The 18,304-nt window shown below is 43.4% G+C and overlaps 1 protein-coding gene across 1 annotated transcript; it reads right to left on the bottom strand.

The window, feature by feature from the left end:
• Positions 1 to 4,615: 4,615 nt before the first annotated feature.
• LOC146165025 (uncharacterized) lies at positions 4,616 to 16,990 on the bottom strand. The gene is made up of 2 exons (XM_083380913.1): positions 15,805 to 16,990; positions 4,616 to 6,334 (listed from the first exon to the last, which is right to left on the bottom strand). The coding sequence occupies exons 1-2, from the start codon at positions 16,907 to 16,909 to the stop codon at positions 5,511 to 5,513; spliced, it is 1,929 nt and encodes a 642-aa protein (XP_083237039.1). The 5' UTR covers positions 16,910 to 16,990; the 3' UTR covers positions 4,616 to 5,510.
• Between the last annotated feature and the right edge of the window lie 1,314 nt (positions 16,991 to 18,304).

The raw sequence follows: 18,304 nt of genomic DNA, 5'->3' as shown, positions 1-18,304 counted from the left end.
TAGTATACTCAACAGGTTTTTTTTAGTGACCTTTAAGACATTTTAGGATCCCGAAACTTTTAGCTGACCGGCAAAGGTGCTTGCAAACTCTTAATGGTTAAAGTTCGTTTAACTTTCGAGAGACAGCGGCAGCGCCATTATTTACGAAAAAGACAGTGGAAGTCACAACAAATGCTGTAGTTTTGTGTTCATAAAAATCTTATAGCAACTTACGATAACTCTCCGATTGTTTACAATTCCTGATTACGTATGATCCCTGTTTTTCGTATTATCCAAGTGTCCTTTTCTCTTAAGTGTCGCAAACAATGCCAATTTTCAAAAAGGACATGTGTTTAAGTATAATGTGGTACTTATAATACAAATGCCGTGCTGCGAACTCAAAATTTTGTTATTGTCAATAGCACAGCATATCACCACATAAACAATTCCGCAAAACAATAAGTTGAAAAAGAAATCTCCTTTTTAGTGTCTTTTTGTGAAAAGTCTTGAGCCTCTTTTATTGGGCACCACCAAACCGAAATGTCGCAAAACGACTTCCGCGCAACCGAAGGTAAAGATAACAGAGCGAAAAAAGCCGGTTGCCGTAATTAAACGCGCCCGCTCGCCCTGGCGTGACACTGCAGTGTACAATGTCAACACAGAATCGCGGCACGGCAGCAAAAAAGCAACAGCAGCAGCAGAACATACCCCCAAAAACGCACCAGTAGCCCCAGCAGAAGCGACCTTCGCTTCCCCATTAATCTCTTGGCCCCGGTCGAGGAGATTTTCTCACGCTTAGTAGCAGGGCAGAAGCGTGGCCGCTAAACAAACGTTGTCTTACTGCCTTTGTCGCGCCGAGGTATCGCCTTTACTCAGGTTTCGGACACTCGCCAGTCGCCGTCGGCAGCCCAGAACCGAGCCCCAGTCTCGCTGGCGCTGTAACGGGATACAACCCCCTCCCCCCTGGAAAAAAACTTTACGTCACCGTTCTTTAACCCATGAGGAGGGTTTTTCGCGCGTTGGTTCTGCGAAAAATTGCGGCAGCGTTTTGGGATTATGCGGGTTCCGCTGTTTGGGTTTGTGTGTAGGGTGTCCGGCCCGCGGCCGCCTCAGTTGTCGGCGAAGGCGGATATCTTTCCGTAAATCTACACCCCGGCCGATTTTAATTAATTTCTCCGCTGTTTCTTGGTTCGGCTTTTGAAACCGTTGACGCTCGATTTTAAATTTTTTCGGCACCGAAATTTCTTTTATTCTTTATGTTTTAACTATTTTTTAAGGCCTAACATATGCGTTTAGACATTGAAGTGTCGTTTTATCTTTGCCACAACTTTCTGGAATAAATAAATGTGAGGAATAGGTTTATTCGTTGTTGCGTATTTTTACGATATATTTAATTATTATACAAACACACCGTTACCAAAACACGATCGCAGAATCTAAATCTATTCATATTCTTGGGAAACACGCGAGATTCCCAATTTAGCCTTTTGATTGCAGACTCGACTAATTAGCGCTTCGAGTGTAGAGTTAAACTACCGTTTAGTGCTTGGAGAGTAGGGAATAGATTACATGTTGTAAAAATAACAACAGTAATTTGAAATTATTTAACAAATTTTGCATAAATGTTTAAAAATATATATTTTTTTATGTAATTAAGGACTATTAAACATATAGAAACATGTGCACTTATATCACATGATCGAGAAAACATCAGATCGCAGAAAGCCAACCCCCCCCCCCTATTTACTATTTACAAAAGTATTCCTAAGTGTGGTTTTAACTTTTTTTCGAAGGTATTTTGAATGTTTTAATTCTGTTTTATAATGCGTGACTTGATTTTCACCGAAAAATTGCGGAAAAATAAATACTAATAGTTTACTATTTTTAAACTACTATTTATTTGTGCGGACAAACTGATGATGCCATTTATATGGCAAAATGCATATTTTTTCGCTTCTCAAGCTTTTACAAATATTTTTGCGTTCAGTTTAATAAACCACGTTGTCTAGAAACCGCGGCTTCCAAATTAGAGGCGATATTGCGTTTTCGACTTCTCGTTCGCCGCAAAAGTCGAACCGAATATTGCGCGACGCACTTGACCCCAGACGCGTCCCCACCTCCGGTTTTAAGGGGCCGCGAAGCCCCAGGGGGTAAAGGGGTAAACCGTCGTTAAAAACATATCGAGTTTGCGCCAATGCGTGCCGCAACAGACTGTCTGTTCGCCGATAAACTTGGCCGGTGTTGGCATGGGCGCCCGGGCTCCATTTGCCAAACCGTGGCTTAGTTAAGCCGTAAACAGATGAGAAATAAAGCGTTAAAGGTGAGGTGCCACAGCGAAAAAACGATACATTTAACGTCCGTGAGAAATAAAGACTAAAAATAACAACGCGCACACAAACAAACTAATCGGTTCAACACATATATTTACAAAACGTTTCTTAATATTGTCAATAAAAAGTTCAAATTATTAAATGGCGATTTTGTTTTAAAAAGTATATGGTAATGCAATTATTAATTCGTCGATTAACTATAGCCAGGTTTGAAACAGGTCTTTGTTATTTCGTCACACAGTTAAATAAATGGAGTAAAAATAAAGTGCAAAAATCGAGGAGGGCCGTTTTTTTAGGTCACCGTTTAACTGCGGGGTTCACTTTTCAGCGCTAACAGTTGTACTGCAGTGATTGACGGGCCGGAATTTCATAAGCCGTGCACATGCCGATTGCGGGCGGGCTTTTAATTAAGTTTTAGAAAGAATTTCCGCCGGGAAAACGCTTCTCCAATGCGCAAAAATATTTCACATTTTTGGGGTTTCATTTAATAATATGTGAAAAGGCTGGTGAGCAGTTTTTTCCATAATGTATTGTAAATAAGGGCTTTATTAATCGTATATTATTGGTTGGCGTTAATGTTAGTTTAGCAATGCTTTGATTGTTCGACTGTGTTAATTTCGTTTTCTGACACTTTGTCTTAATTTCAAAAGTTGGCTTGCAAGCCAATTATGCATATAACTAGGATCAGGCTCTTCAGGATTCGCACTGGCAAATTATACCAGCCCCCTATCAGTAATTACAATTAAAATCCTACAGGGCAAACTGACTTCGGTTCTAAATTTGCTATCCGGTGTGTAAAACGGTTGGTTACTTTAAAAATAAGTCAAACCCAACATGTGGTTCCCTGTGAAAAATGTCTATTTCGTATTACTTTGACCCAAGATCGATTTTGCCGGGATACGTTCAGCGAACGCGAATCTTTAAAAATAAGTGAAACTCAACATGTTGTATTAAAGATTCGCGTTTGCTGAAAGTATCTCAGTAAAATCGGGTTCGGGTCGAAGCAATACGAAAAGTCATTTTTCACAGTCGGTCAAATCGTCGGTGCATTTGCGACCGACAGCACTTGACATCCATTCTCGCATTGTGTTCGTTCGCATCCCGAACGAATGAAGAGGTGTGGGCCGATACGTCACCGGGAGAAGTGGGATAAAGAGCGGAGGAGTAGGAGAAAAAGGGGAATCACCGTCGAGAATGGAAGGGCAGCAGAGACGGGCGATAAAACAAACGCAGTGGCGGGGATGGCGACAGGCAGACTGGGACGGGGCGAGATAAACTAAACGGCAGCTTTTGTGATGCGACGTCTTTTGTCTCTGCCTACCGCCCTGACGTGCCAGAGGCCCCCGATCCGCCCTGGATGTTTCTACTGCGTATATAGTTTTTTTTTCTGTCTCGATGTGTAGGGTTTGGTTTACTGTGGGGGCAGCTCGGCTAAATGCTGTCGCAGCTTAATGGTGTTTACAATAAGCAGGGAGATAATTTTTATTCCTGCCACCCCCATACATACTTTCTCATCGGGTAATTACGTGCGCCTCTGGCTAATGATCGTGTATTTTAAATCAGAAAGTCTGTAAACATAAACGCCTCTTGCAAAGCAAATCGCTCTTTTTGGAACGAACGCAATTATAGTTGAACTTTTTTACCTTGGTTTAGTTAAAATCGTTTATAAAAATTGTGGGATTCGCCTGCTTAAATTCGTCTTATAAAGGTCGTCTGAGTCTAAAAAAGGTTGGAAAAAATCGTCGTATCGTTAATTAACAACAATTGAATTAAATTGACACAACTTTCGTTGAAATGACCAGCAATACAGAGAAAGTATGTTGGGTCTGAGACCAAATCACCAGGGTTTTGGGATTCATTAAAAAGCACCAGCACCAAGCATTCATGCTGTAAACATAAACGCCTATTGGGAAATACATCAACCTGCGTGAAACTACACTAATTTTTTAACTTTTCCCTTGATTTTCTTAAATTTTTAATACTATTTTGGAATGCCAAATACGCTTTTATTATCTGATTCTGTTCATTTCTTACTTAATCTTATAGAAATATTTGTTGTGTTTATGAGGAAATTGTCTAATTTAGACAAAATACAAGAATAAGGCAATGTCTTGGGACCATAAAAATTTTAATGATACTTTTTATTTTTTTGTATTTATTGCAACACCTTTACCTGTAAACCCTGACTACTCCTGAATCAAAAACTGCTAACTTTTGCTGAAAGGACTCTAAAACAAAACAAAGAAGTCAAGTAAATTCAGTGTTGAAAAATCCGCTTTTATTATTTGCGTAAAACAACGCCGGTATATCACTTCTCTGTCAGACTCTGGACCAGCAGCGGCTCTATACAGCTCCGAAATGACGAAATTGCACGAAAAAATTAAACGCGAGAAGGCACAAAGAAAGACGGGCGTCGCCAGTAAACAGCAGACGCCGAAAACCTGCTGTTTTTAAGGGGTTAGTACTGAAAATGCACATTTCACGCAAATACGCATTTTGGTGTCTGTCCGGCCTAGCAGAGTGCCTTAGTGGGGGAAGTACCGTGATTTGCACACCCCCGTTTATTTGTGAATGGAGAGGTAGGTGATACAGAATCGAACAAAGGTCAGTTATTTTACTTGATCCTACACATTGGAAACAAGGATTTTGCTGCACTTTTTTTACTTTCCAGTGGCACGTCTACAAGGGTTGGTCGTCGTAAAGAAGAGTTTAGAAAGCAGCGATTTCGGCATGCGACCGTAGGGTTAGCGCGAGTAAATAGAATAGTACGAAGAAAACGTAAAAAAGAGAAAATAAAAGAACAAAGCAACAAAATGCGCGAAAAAAGTCGAAGTGTCATGGCGTGCGCCACGAACAGTGTATCGAGAAAGAAAAAATAACGACAAAATGGCAGTTTTCAGAGTATGGTGATCCAGAGGCGCAGGTTCGCGTTTCATGTGAGACCAATAAGTTCAACCCCTGTTGTCCATGTATGTATGAATGTATGCCTACGGAAGGCACAATGGAACATTAGTATTGCACGAGTCCTTTACTTGCAGCTGAAACCAGCATACTCCTGCTTTGGTGTAAATTCGAATAAAAGAATAACGGCGTCGAATTTCCTACAAACTTGCCAAAAAAAGTAGGTTGCAAACAAAATACTGCCGGCGCGAAGTTTCAAACAGTAAACAAAAAATAAAACACGTCATTTCTCAGCAAGTCTCAAGTGCACAGGCCCAGCTTGTACATGTAGTCGGTGGGGGGATGGTGCAGAGCGCCCTGGCCAACCTGGCCGGGGGACACCGTGGCCGGGGCGAAGGGTGAGGGTGAAACCCCGACCTGGGGTGCGTGCTGGGGGTGCAGGGACGGCGCCGAGTACCCAGGAACAGCCCCGGACTGGGCGTTACTCATACTTGGGCCTGAGAAGCCGTTATAGCTTGCGGAAACTGCGGTTCCGTAAGCAGCTGCCGCCGCTGCCGCCGCACTCGGGTTGTACGCGCCAGGGTGCGAGTACGAGTTGTAGTTGCACGAGTTGTACGAGTTCGGGTAGTTGTGGTACGGCGTCACCGTCACGTTGTAGGGCGCCTGGTAGTGGCCGTGAGAGGCCTGGAGCCCAGCGGCGCCGGCGGGACCGGCCAAACAGGGCTTGCCATCGCGGACCAGCACCGGAACGGCGACGCGGCGTGGCGGCCCGATGCTGGCCAACTCTAGGGTCTTGTCTTGTCGCATTCGCTTGCATTTGTACCTCCGGTTCTGGAACCAGATCTTCACTTGCGTCGAGGTGAGCTTGAGGATCTGGGCCAAGTGCTCGCGTTCAGGCGCCGAAAGATAGCGCTGCTGTTTGAAGCGGCGCTCCAGCTCGAAGACTTGCGCCTGGCTGAAGAGCACCCGAGGTTTGCGGCGCGTTCGGTGCCGCGATTTGGCGCCTGTTCCGTCTCCCCCGTCCTCCGAGGTCCCCGTGGTGGTCGTCTTCTTCTTCCCGTCGCTGTCCTCCGGACTCCCGCCGCTGCAGTTGCTCTCCGAGAAGTTGTCCGACTTTTCCGAGTCTGAGCAAATGGGTTCGGTTTAAAAATATTACAGTTTTATAGGGATTTTTTTAAATAAATTTTAGGCCTATACATTAAGTATACCTAAAAGCTGAAAGAATTAAGAAATCTCCCGAAGACAATCAAATGTAAAAAAAAGTTTCTTGCCTTCGTTCAGATGATGCTAAGACTCTTTTTTATGTTTTACAACCCGTCTTAACATCGTTAGGAATAACTATTGACGTAATCTAGGGCTAGGTGATTTAGGCATGTTAAGAGTACATTTGATATCTGTCGCAACTTTACTGTTATCTCATAACTAATAAGTTTATGTTCAGTGTGACAATCTGCATCGGTGTCCTGAGTAATATTGTTAAACACCAATCAGATATCAAGTGTTTGTTTCGTCAAAGATCTGATCAAGTGCCAATCAAGCTGAAAGTAAACAATCTTAATAAATTATTAAAAATATAAAAAAAAAATAATTTCCACTTAAAGACGGATGAATTTCCATTTAACATCGGAAAAGCATAAAGTGTTACCGCTATAAACTCTCTTAATATCCGCTTCTTCAAACCACGAGAAAATTGAATCCCTTATATCGTATTGTTACAGTACACAACTAAAAGCAATCGACATCAGACACTTGAATGCTCTTAAAAGACTTAAAACAAAATCCGGTTACCATTATTCGAATCGACCAACCACATCCCCAACTCGAGCCAACGATGCAGTACACAACGCAAAAAACAACAGAGAAGACAATCGTTTGAGATACACCAACGGAAATCGACCTCTCCACAATCAAGCAGACCTAGGGTAAATCCCCGTAACTCCACACCCGGCCCTGTGTTAACTAGATAGCCGGGGGCGATATTCTCGCGCGCGTTTCGACTTCCTACTCTCTATTCAGCGACGATCCGAATGGCGCCATGAAGACCGTTGCTGCGCGTCGGAAGGAAAAATCGGCTATCGATCACCGGAGAGGATAAAAAGGCCAGTTTAAGTGCCAGGGGCACCTTTTTTGGTCGTGTTTTTGGGTCTGTTTTGCATTCTCGAAATGAGTCAAGTTGGGTTGTAAACAGACAAGCGAATAGCTGTACAATTTCTAAGTAGCAGGTCCCCTTTTTGGCCTTGTATTGGGGCCGGTTTTCTACTCTCGAACTGAGCAGGGTTGGGTTGTAAACAGACAGGCAAATAGCTGTATAGTTTCTTGGAGGGAGGCGCCCCCATTTTGAGCCATTTGTTTTTCGCCCGGAAAATAGCTTTTCACACAGTTGCGGCACCCTCCAGAAATTGTAAATAGTTCGCGGCACCCTTGCTCGTATTTTTGCTGTGTGGTTAACTGTGACCTTATAATAAACAACATTTGAACAGAACATTAACTGTACAACAAAGTTGACCTTGTTAATTTTTGTTTTTTATCGTACACAACAAATTGTATCAAGAAGCTTACCAATGGAGCAAAAATTGTAATCCTAAACAATTTAAAATACTTATCGCCACCGTTAAAAATGGCACCCTAAAGTGCCGCGGCACCCCGTTTGAGAACCACTGTAGTAACTGTTCAAGGGAGTAAAAATTAAGGCGCAAAATAAAAGTATTTTTGATCAAAGAAAAATTTTTGTTTTTTTACATAGTGGCTGTCAACGCAGGCCTTGTTTCTTCCCGGCCAGTATAGGCTACAACCAATCTGTTTTGTATAGTATTTATAGCGCTCAGTGTAATTCTCGCTCGCCGCCGCTGCTGCTTCTGGCCATTATAGCGTCGCTGCTGATGTTGTTTGTTTTAAGAGCGTCCCCAAAAACCCACAGGCCTTCGGACGAGGCGCTTGTCAAATCTGTCATTGTATTTATACGTTGGTGTTGACGGCAAGGCGAGGCGACCCTGGCAGCAGTTACCACGAGCCTGCCTGTCATTGGACGCTGCCAAATCGACCGACATCACTGATCTCGTAAATATATAGTTGTTCTTATAAGGCGAGTGAATACAAGTCTAATGATGTACAATTACATACACATTTTTAGGCTCTTACTGACTCTGTGTTTTTATTTGTCTTCCAAAGGAGCGAAACTTTCTTGGAGCACGGTTTGTTTTGACTTGGCCGCCAAATGTAAAAGTCCACATTTAAAACTTACTTGTTCAATGCGTTTCACTGTTTTGTACCGTTGTTTCAAAGACTTTATATGCCCCTCGTTAGCGTTTTTTTACAAAATGTATGCGACAATTATTGGTCGCCAATGTTTTGGTGCCATTTACGCCTGTTATAAACAAAGTTGGGAAGCAAATTCCATAATAGTTCGTTTAACAAATTTTACACAGAAATTGTTCGTATTCGAGACTTCAAAAATAAAACAACATGAAAGTAACTTAAACCCATAGGATGCTGATGGCCTAAACAAAAAGGCAAACTTTACTCAAAAAAATACTCATCGCATAATGTTCACAGTCGAACTTCAAAAACGCATCTTTTGCAAATAGGGCGGCTAAAAATGGTGTAGCATCTCGTCGTTCGCATTAAAATCAACGCGACACTTTCCAAAAGGCCGTGACCTGCAGCTCTGCTTGCTGTCAAGCGACGAGCGTCGGAAAGCAGATTAAAAGCAACAAACACGGCCCGCACAGGGCCTCGACCGGTGCGTCGGGATGCAGGTTTGGATTTACCAGTCGCTGTACATTGCTTCTCACGGACGTAGACGCCCCGACTGGTGTCAAACGGTGGCCCTGACCGACCTGCCCGCCGTGACCTAAACTTGTAGCCAGTCAGAGATGTAAACAGGCTTGATCCGCCATTTTATTGCCGAGTTTCATCCAATTTTTTACTTCATTGCGTAGGATAAAGGAGTTGTAAAACTATTTTAAGGCGACCCACTGTCATACAATCGCGTGGCCCAGGGTAAGTAATATGTAATGTATTGACAACATAAAACAAGTAGATTTAAGAACCTGCTGTTTTAGATCAAACTCATGCACCAATATGAACTGGAAATGAGTTAACGTACACGAAGGCCCAACAGCGTTTTTTTAAACATTCTACTTAAATCAAAAATTTTTTTTTTAAATTAAAAGATTTTTTAATTAAACACTAAAAGTTTAATTATGCCTTAATGGCCCCGAAAAGAGATCTACGTAAACTTAAGGGATCCACGGATGCCAGTTGAAAAAGCATGGGCATATAGGGAGACATTCTTTTCGTTGTTTACAAACGGTTGTTTCTTTTGCGAACTTCGAGAAACTTCTACGCCGCCGTAAACCACAAAACATTTCCGTGTAAATTAGCGCGTCGGTTTAACGCGTAATTCGATTTAAATTGCCGACATTTATCGACGATTACCGATCCCCGAAAAATGGACACAACAAAGTCGGGCTTGTCTCGGCAAACTGAATTCGCTCTGCGGAAAGTCCCAGCTTCAATTAAAGCAAATCACTCGTGTTCAAAAACGATTTTAAAATCAAGAAATTGAGGTTCAAATAACATTAAACGAGAGGCATTTTCTTCTATTTATTGACTTGTTGTTTGGTGCAAATTTCAGTGGCAGCAATCCTAAATTACGTAAGTCAAATACCGCTTTTAAAACTTTAGTTAATGTAACCCTTGGTCGAAAATTCATTTTAATGTGCCCAGTTAAAAATGCGGCTGATAAGTTTGGCATGACGAACGGCTAAGTGACACAGCGATTGACACGGGGAAGTCAGCGACGCGATATAATTATCGGGCGTCGGCCTTGCAGGTCGCTTGAGGTCCGATCTGTCTTTGTTGCTTTGCGCGCCGAAAGCACGACAGAGGGTGGCCATTACACTGCCCGGTATTTCGCATCCTTCGGCACGCATTTCGCGACCTGCCTTTCTGCTGAAGGAAAATACCTGGAATCGGTCGGTTGCGATCGAGCTATAGCTATACAAAGTCGATATCGCGCCAACGGTAGACGCTTAGACAGCGCCGGAACCTCTCATGAGCACTTGTAAATTCTAGCGTCCAGCACTCGAAGCATCAATGCTTACACAATTTCGCGGGCAAAACAAGACGGGGCGAGGCATTCGATCGCCGTTAATTGGGTTGGCCGATGAATGCGCCCATTTCCGCCGCGTGATTATGACAAACGACTTTACGGCGCCTCGGTTTATGATTTTTTTTTCTTGGAAGTACCGGATCTTCGATTGGGACTATTTATGCGGTGTTGCTGTGATCGTTAGAGATGTAATTTGCTTGATCGATAAATGTGTGAGGAGCTCCGGACTAAATTCCCCTTTGTATAGCATCTTACTTGGTAAACTAGGTGTGCGCTTTTTTTTATAGAATAACGTCTAAATCGCGCCCAATTTCTTTCAGAAAACAGAGATATGTGTGTCATGATCGCGTTAAAGTATACGTATGAGCATCAGGTTCCTTCTGAAGATTTATTCGTGTTAATTGTTTTTATTTTTGCCACTTTAAGGCACTCAACCAAGCTAAACTTCAACAGAGCCACTTTAGCATGCCTCAAAGTTAATCGGAAGGATTACGGCCACAAACAAAATCAACTGGAATCTGACGAGGCTTAAAACAGCAAAACACAACAAACCCGCGCCCCAATCTAAGCGAAACAAAATCCAACTCAAACATGAGGGCAGGGGTGATTTGCTGGGGCTAGCGTGGGAGAAAACCAGGGGTGCAGCAACCACAAACATGGGTCAAAATACCGGGGCGGGCCCTAATCGCATTTCGACTGTTCGATCGGTCAGTTAAAATGACGGAGCGGTCAGTTTAAACGATTGGGGTGAAATGAGCGAAAGCAGTAGGAAACCGTTTGGGAGTAAAGGGGCCTTGGCGTGTAATTGCTTGCCTAGTAGAAATTAGAAAAAATAGGTGGACTTAAACTTTAAAAAACGTGTTAAAATAGTTTTTTATTAGGTATTATATTTGCCCATCGTTGTTTTTGTTTTATTATTTAATTTACTTAATATGAGTATCGCCAGCTACTTCGGAAACGTTTTTTGTAATTAAAACTCATTAGTCTATACTATAGCGTCATTTTGATTTTTTAGTCTTACCATTTCTTGTCAGGTATCGTTAATTTATGTTAAAAGGCTTGCTGATGCTAAGGAGTGTAGTGTACACATATATACTCTACACATCAAAATCGTTTGCAATTAGTTAAAGATACAAATATACAAGAAAAATATAAATTACTTCCTACCGTCCACAACTTAACAAACGACTTTAAAGTAATGGTAATTTCCTGTGGATGTTCGCTGTTAAATGGCGACTTCAAACTCTACGCAATTTTATGAATGAAAATGTCAGCAACACGCAACGAATTCTCCCAACGAGGAATGTAGCCATGGGGTGGGGGTGTTTTGCGCATGCGCACGCCAGGACGTGGTTAAGCGGCGGACCGGAAAATCCGCTAATCCCATTTCGGCCAATGTAAAACACCCGATAAAAAACCTTACGCGCTGAAACCAGTTAACAGAGTGGGCAAATATTTGGGCTTCGAGAAAATTTGATTAGCCTGCAATCGACGTCCGAAATCGAAGAAGCCGATTCTTGCCGAATCGAGGTTATTTGTTCAACTTTTTTAAAGTGTGTATGTATAGCTAAGCGCTTTTGTGTCGAAAGAACTTGGCCACCGAAAAATTACGACTGCTTAAGGATTTATACGAAATATCAGATATGAAAATGATTTGCTTGGATTGATAACGTGAAAATTAGATTAATTACAACGTTAACAAACGGCTCAGCCTATGGCTTAAATTTACGGGTTATATCCCTTTTATTTAAACCCCCTACTATTTGGGCTTTTGGTGAGTCATACGAAACCGATATTAAAGTTGGGAGCACGTTCACGTCACCAGTTTATTCGTAAAACCATCAGTAAAATTCAGCACATTTCGACGAGCCCCCTTGCAAAACGTCACAAGATTCATGGGATCCACGATATTTTTAAATTAGGGGGTCCATGTTGTCTGTAAACAAGACCGTCTGCGCAATTACAGCAGTTTTTCCAACAGGGTGCCGGTACAACAAGTCACACAAACAAGCCTTTTCGTGGAAACGCCAACCGGCAATTCGTGTTGCAAGCAGCGGTGAAAACAAATTCGACGCTAATCGTTCGTCTACGTGAGCCCGGCATGAACAATTAAGGCGCAGATTCGCTGCAATTAAGTCCCGGGTTTCGCGAAAATCGCGGCGTAGTCTCGCCCACCGCCCAATACGTGCCACTGGCGTCTCGTAATTGGCAATTTGGCGAGGTCTTTAACGCTTTTCGGGCCGCAAGGTATGCCGGGCGCAGCGCGATAAGGCGTTCCTTTACTGATGCTGCTTTTTTTTCTGAAGAACTTAAATTGCTCCCGGATTAGAAAACCAAAAATATGCGACGGGTGAAATGTCGATAGAAAAATGTGTAAGAAATATCTGTAGCTGTTTTTAAGTTACGTAACCCAGCACTTAAATTCCCACTGATTAAATCTAAAATACCAAACGAAGATGTGTTGTGGTAAACAAAGAAGAATTAAAATTAAATTCTTAGTTAAGATAACTGACTTCAACTTTGACGTGAGATAACTGTCTTAAAACTCTGACGACGGTTGTACAAAAGCTTGTTAAAATTTTAATACGATTTTTTTGAAGAACTTAAATGGCTTCCGAATCAGCAAATCAAAAATATTCGGCGGTGACAATTCGGTGGAAAAATGAATAACACCAGTCTTTAACTGTTTTCAAATTACGTATTCCAGCACTTAAATTACGTATTTTCAGCAAATTCCCACTGATTAAATCTAAAATACCAAACGAAGATGTGTTGTGGTATACAAAAAAGAATTAAAATTTAATTTTTAGTTAAGATAACTGACTTAAAACTTTGACGTGAGATAACTTCCTTAAAACTCTGACGACGGTTGTTTTTGAAGAACTTAAATGGCTGCCGGATCAGCAAATCAAAAATATTCGGCGGTGACAATTCGGTGGAAAAATGTATAACACCAGTCTTAAACTGTTTTCAAATTACGTATTCCAGCACTTAAATTCCCACTGATGAAATTTTAAACACCCAAAAAATGTATTGTGACATCCATAGAGGATGCATAGTTTGTTTTTATATAATCACAGTTGCCCTAAATCTTTGACCAGATAAAACGGTTGTGTTTTTTTTACTTATTGGTGACATTGATATAGCGAAAACAGCAAATATAACATAATTATAAAGTAGCGGGTATAGCATTTGTTCGCTGCCAATTTAAACACAGTTTTGCGGCGTTTTTTGCACTGCGAATGTAAAAAAACAGCACAAAACTTTAAAGTGCGTTCGAATTGCACACGAAATCCCTACAGAGCGTGCTCAATTTTCCATCAAAATTTAGTCGAACCAATAAAAAATGTAAAACGACAGAAATGCGGTTAACCAGCTTATTAAATCACCCAAGGACGGCAAACGTCGCACAGCAGCTGACTAAAAAGGTTAGCGGATGTGTAAACAAGGCGAATTTGCTTCGTCGTAATCAAACGGTGCTTTCCAGGGACGCCCGAGTATTAATCAGCAGCTTCGTCGTCGAATCGCGTCGGCTTTGAGTAAATAAAACTAAACGGACGCTCCCGTACGACGGAGACAGTGATTTTCGATCTTGCGGCCTTACGAATGCCGTTTTAAGCCTTATGCGACAATCTCAGCCGAGTTTGACTTGGCTGGTTGCGTCCAATAGTTTAATAGCCGCTTTTCCAGCGCCATGCGTCAGCAATCAGTCGGGCTATTGTCTCGTAATGGCCGGTTGCTGACTATAGGCTCGGAATAATAGATCGCGCTGAGCGACAGGCCAGTTTAGCGCGGTGCCAATTATACAATAATCACAGTCGACCGCCTTTAGGTTTAACCTTGGCGCAAGTTCGCGATTTCGTCCGCGAATGATGTGTTTTGGTATTGCTGTGTACTTAACCACAGGCATATAAGCAAGCGAACGGGCGACGGGACTTTTCGCTACGCACCCTTCCGACGCCAAACAGGTAACTTTCCCACGCACGTATCAATTTCACGCGGCCCCGACAAATATTTCCTTTCATGGCGCGGCACACCGGGCCCCTAGGTCCCGGCCCAACTTTCGGCACCCCTGGCCAGACGGGCGCCGTGCATGTTGCATGTGCAGGTGAGCCTTGCTAGATTGCAAGTGTAGATAGCTGTCTGACAGTCGCCATCCCAGTCGCCCAATCGGATTAGGCGCATTATTTCGACAACAATTTGTAAGGCGCGCGCGACGCACGATTTCAAAATGGCGGCGGCGGGCCATTATACGGCCATCGTGCCCCGGTCCGAGAGGCACCGCCTTGTCTCCCCCCTCCCCCCGGATTGTAGAGTCGCAAAATGCCCGATTTGTCTTGCTACTTGTTAACTCGTAATTAGCCCCTTGTCGCGTTTATTTGCCGACGTGTAGCGTCGCGCGCCGGACAAAGGAACGCCAAATCCCGCCGCCGCTTCACTGCCGCTCCGCAGAGCAGCGACGCGCGCAACAATAATTGTTGTTGTTACGCATTATACACCCTCTCCCCCCCCCCTGTCGCCAATGATCTGATACGGTCACACTGTTGCCGTTTTCTTCCTAGCAGACCACTGGCGCCGGCCCAGAGGCTTAAATCCCCCGGACGACAGCGAGACCAGTTGTCTGTCTATTCGCCCAATGCATCTCGAAGTTTGAAGTGTTTATTTGTTATTTTGAACATCCACGGCACAATTGATTAGTTTACTAGAAGCAGGTTTACATTTAAACATTGTAGGCGCCCTGTCTAGCCGACCAGACCTTGTTGTTGTTATTGTTGTTGTTATATAGTTGTTATTATCATCGTGTAATTATTATTGACGGGAGAAAATACATTGGTGTAAATTAATTGCCCCGTTTTTAATTCCACTCATACGCCAAGCATTCGAAATTCGACGCCCCCGCTGTTTACTCTTGGGTAAAGAATCGCCTGGAACTTGTAGTTGATTGATTACAGCGAATCATCCGTTGTCTCGTCTATTTGTTTGTCCTATTTCCATTTTCACTAACCGATCCACAAGAAAACCCTTACAACTTTAATATACCCTTGGTTTTGTCGCTAAACGTTAGCAGGACAAAACATGCAATACAAATACTAATTTACCCGAAGACTAAACCCAAGTTTGACGTAGCTCAGAAAGCTTCGGAAAATTTACTCCCTTAGCGTATTTTAAGAGAGATTTGAAGCATTTTTATATCATCAAAATGGTTATTTTCAACAAGATTCACGATTTTTTTCAACTATGAGGTAATCAATAGACATTTGAAAATAGTATTTCGGAAAAAAACCCAAGGTTGGTCGAGTTTGCTTTCGAAAAAAGCGAAAACGCTTAGGAGAAATATAACTCTCAAAAGCACAAAGCATGTTTCGTTTACAAAAAAAAGTTTCCTAAGGACATTTCTCAGCGGTAAAACAGCATTTTGAGCATCAGCATGAACAGAAGTTGCTTAACTTTAATATATTCAAAAATCTAAAGAGCACCAACCTGTTATCGGATTCGGAGTATCTTCGTTCCTCATTTCTCCTCCGGAGTAGTTCCTCTGGCGAGAATCGTCACCGGCCGAGTCGAGAAGATGATCCACGTTGGATCGCTCCTCCGAGTGAGCGGGAGATCTCGTCGGAGAGGAGGAGGTAAAGGGAACGAGAGCGCTTGTGCTTCCTCCATGAGCGGAAGACGTGTAGAGGGATGATCCGGTGATGTCAGACTCGGAGTTGCGATCGCTGTAGGAGGACATCTTCCTTACGAAGTGGGGATCTGGGCTTCCGCTTGTATCATGCGGATGCGCGGAGAAAGAGTCCGGCGGACTCTCGGAGTACGGAAAGCCTCCGTGGATGCTGGGAGCAGAAGAAGAGGGAAGACCGAATCCGTTGTGTTGGAAATAGGCTCCGGTCGTTGTTGCGGCCAAAGGTGAAGAGTCCTTTACGATTCCTTCGTTCGACTCGGGTTTCGAGTAGCAGTGAGGCGGGTACGAGTCTACTCGCTGTCCGAGTTCAACCGGGTTCTCTCCACTTGCACTGTACTGCGCCATTCCGAAGTTGCCCTCAAACTGGGTGAGCTGATTGTAGTACTCGACCGGGTAGCGCTGATGGCTCATGTCAAAGTGCTGGTTTTGAGGCTGCTGCTGTTGCTGGTGTGAGAAATGTACAAGCGCTGAGGCTGCGGCTTCGGCCGAGGACTGCTGGTAACCGGACGGTTTAAACTTGTCGCCATCGGACGCTCTGTAAATCTCGTTGCTTGAATCAGCTGGCGCCGCCATATTCTTGCCCCCATCCATGGCAGCAATTTTTTCGCCGCCGTTGACGGGAATATGTGCTCTATCGCCCGGCGAAGGCATGCCGCCCGGGCTAGTGCGATACTGCATTGCGTCCAGGCCGGCCAAACCGGGACCGACATCGCTTAGGATTTTGGAAGGCGCGCAACTCATACCCATGACTTGCTGTTGAGCGCTGTTGAATCCACCAGGAAAAGTGGAGTCGGCTCCGTTTGGAGCGCAAGAAAGCTGCTGCTGTTGTTGTTGCTGGTGATGGCGTTCTAGGTTGAGGATGTCTTTCACTGAAAAGGGTGTGGAACCCACTGGACTTGGGATCATGATGCCAGCCAAACAGGGAGGTGAAGTTGCAGCTGTACTAAGATTTTAGGCACAAGTTTTCTTCTCGTTTTCTTGCGTTTACTTGCGTAGCTTGAAATAGAAAAAAAACATGTCATAAACAAACTAACATCTACAAGCGTTAAAGTTTGGGTAAAATTACGTATTGGCCTTGCTTATAACTCTCCTTTCCCTCTCACTTTTATTTCGCTTAAACAAAAATATTTTAAGACTAAATTCTGCATTGTCCGCACTAAAATAAAAAACACATTATTTTCGAAAAGTTTCGAACCACTGCTCTATAATTTAATAATATTTGGTACATTTGCTAATTAGTTTTTACTGTTCTGAATAGCTTTTGACGATGCACTGTTTCTTTAGGAGATTTAGATTCAATTTGTCGATATCAGAATCAATTTGTCCCTCACAAGCTCTCTTTCGCGGCCACTCAACCATCTTGCCTGATACCGCAGGACCGGCCAATGTCTTCCCTCTCTGAACTTTTAAAGCACATTATCGCACTCGTTCCGATGTCGCGATGCCCTGACAGGCCGATCTGTGACAGACAATTTCGCGCGCCCTAAAGCAAAAGGACCCTCACTTACTTGCGTATACGTAGAGGAACCAAAACGGTCGCGGACACCCAGCCAGGCCCGCGCAATCTGGTTTGTGTTAAGCGGGCGAGACAAGGAGTACGCGTGTGACTAATTGCGTCGTTTAACTCTGCTGCTGCTGATTCCAACCTAGTCCCAGAGCTAGCTTGCGTAAGCAGGCAAGGGCAAGTAAAGTCACTGACGCTCGGACAGATCTGTAATCTTCCCTGCTATCTCCCACTGCTGGTCTTGGGTTGGGGGTAGGGGGTAGGGGGTAGGGGCTTGATAAACCCAGTTTGACGACGCACTCGTCAACTCTAACCAGGACTACATCCGATTGTGCGCGATCACTTAGGCTTCAAGAGGGCGAAACAAACCCGCTGCGACCCCCGAGTGTTTTTACTTCTTCTTCGTCTTATTTTTTTTTGCTCGCGCCCCTAAATTTGCCGTCACGCTACTGGTAGAGAAGGGTTTAGGGAACAACACGTTTTTTTGCGAAAAATTATCGAAATTAAACGACGGCAAATTTTTTACAAATAAAGTTGAAGCTCGCGTTTTTAGAAAAATAATGTGAACTATTGATTTGAAAAATTCCAGAAATTTTCTTTAGTCGGCGAAAAACTCAAATTTCGTTTTCTGGTATTAACGCAACACGAAAAACACGTCGATGCATTTAGGTTGGCAACGAAATTTGTACTTTTAAGCACCTTGAATCTCAATAACTCCCGAACTGCCAGGGTATGTTGACAGGTCGAAACAAAGCTCGCGCCCCCTAATGGAATTAGGGGCTAGGGCAAAAATCATG

The sequence above is a fragment of the Ascidiella aspersa genome, chromosome 2 (genome assembly GCF_963924565.1).
Source record: "Ascidiella aspersa chromosome 2, kaAscAspe10.2, whole genome shotgun sequence".
NCBI lineage: Eukaryota > Metazoa > Chordata > Ascidiacea > Phlebobranchia > Ascidiidae > Ascidiella > Ascidiella aspersa.
The sequence above is the reverse complement of the archived record's forward strand: the minus strand, read 5'-3'. Positions and strand labels throughout refer to the sequence as shown.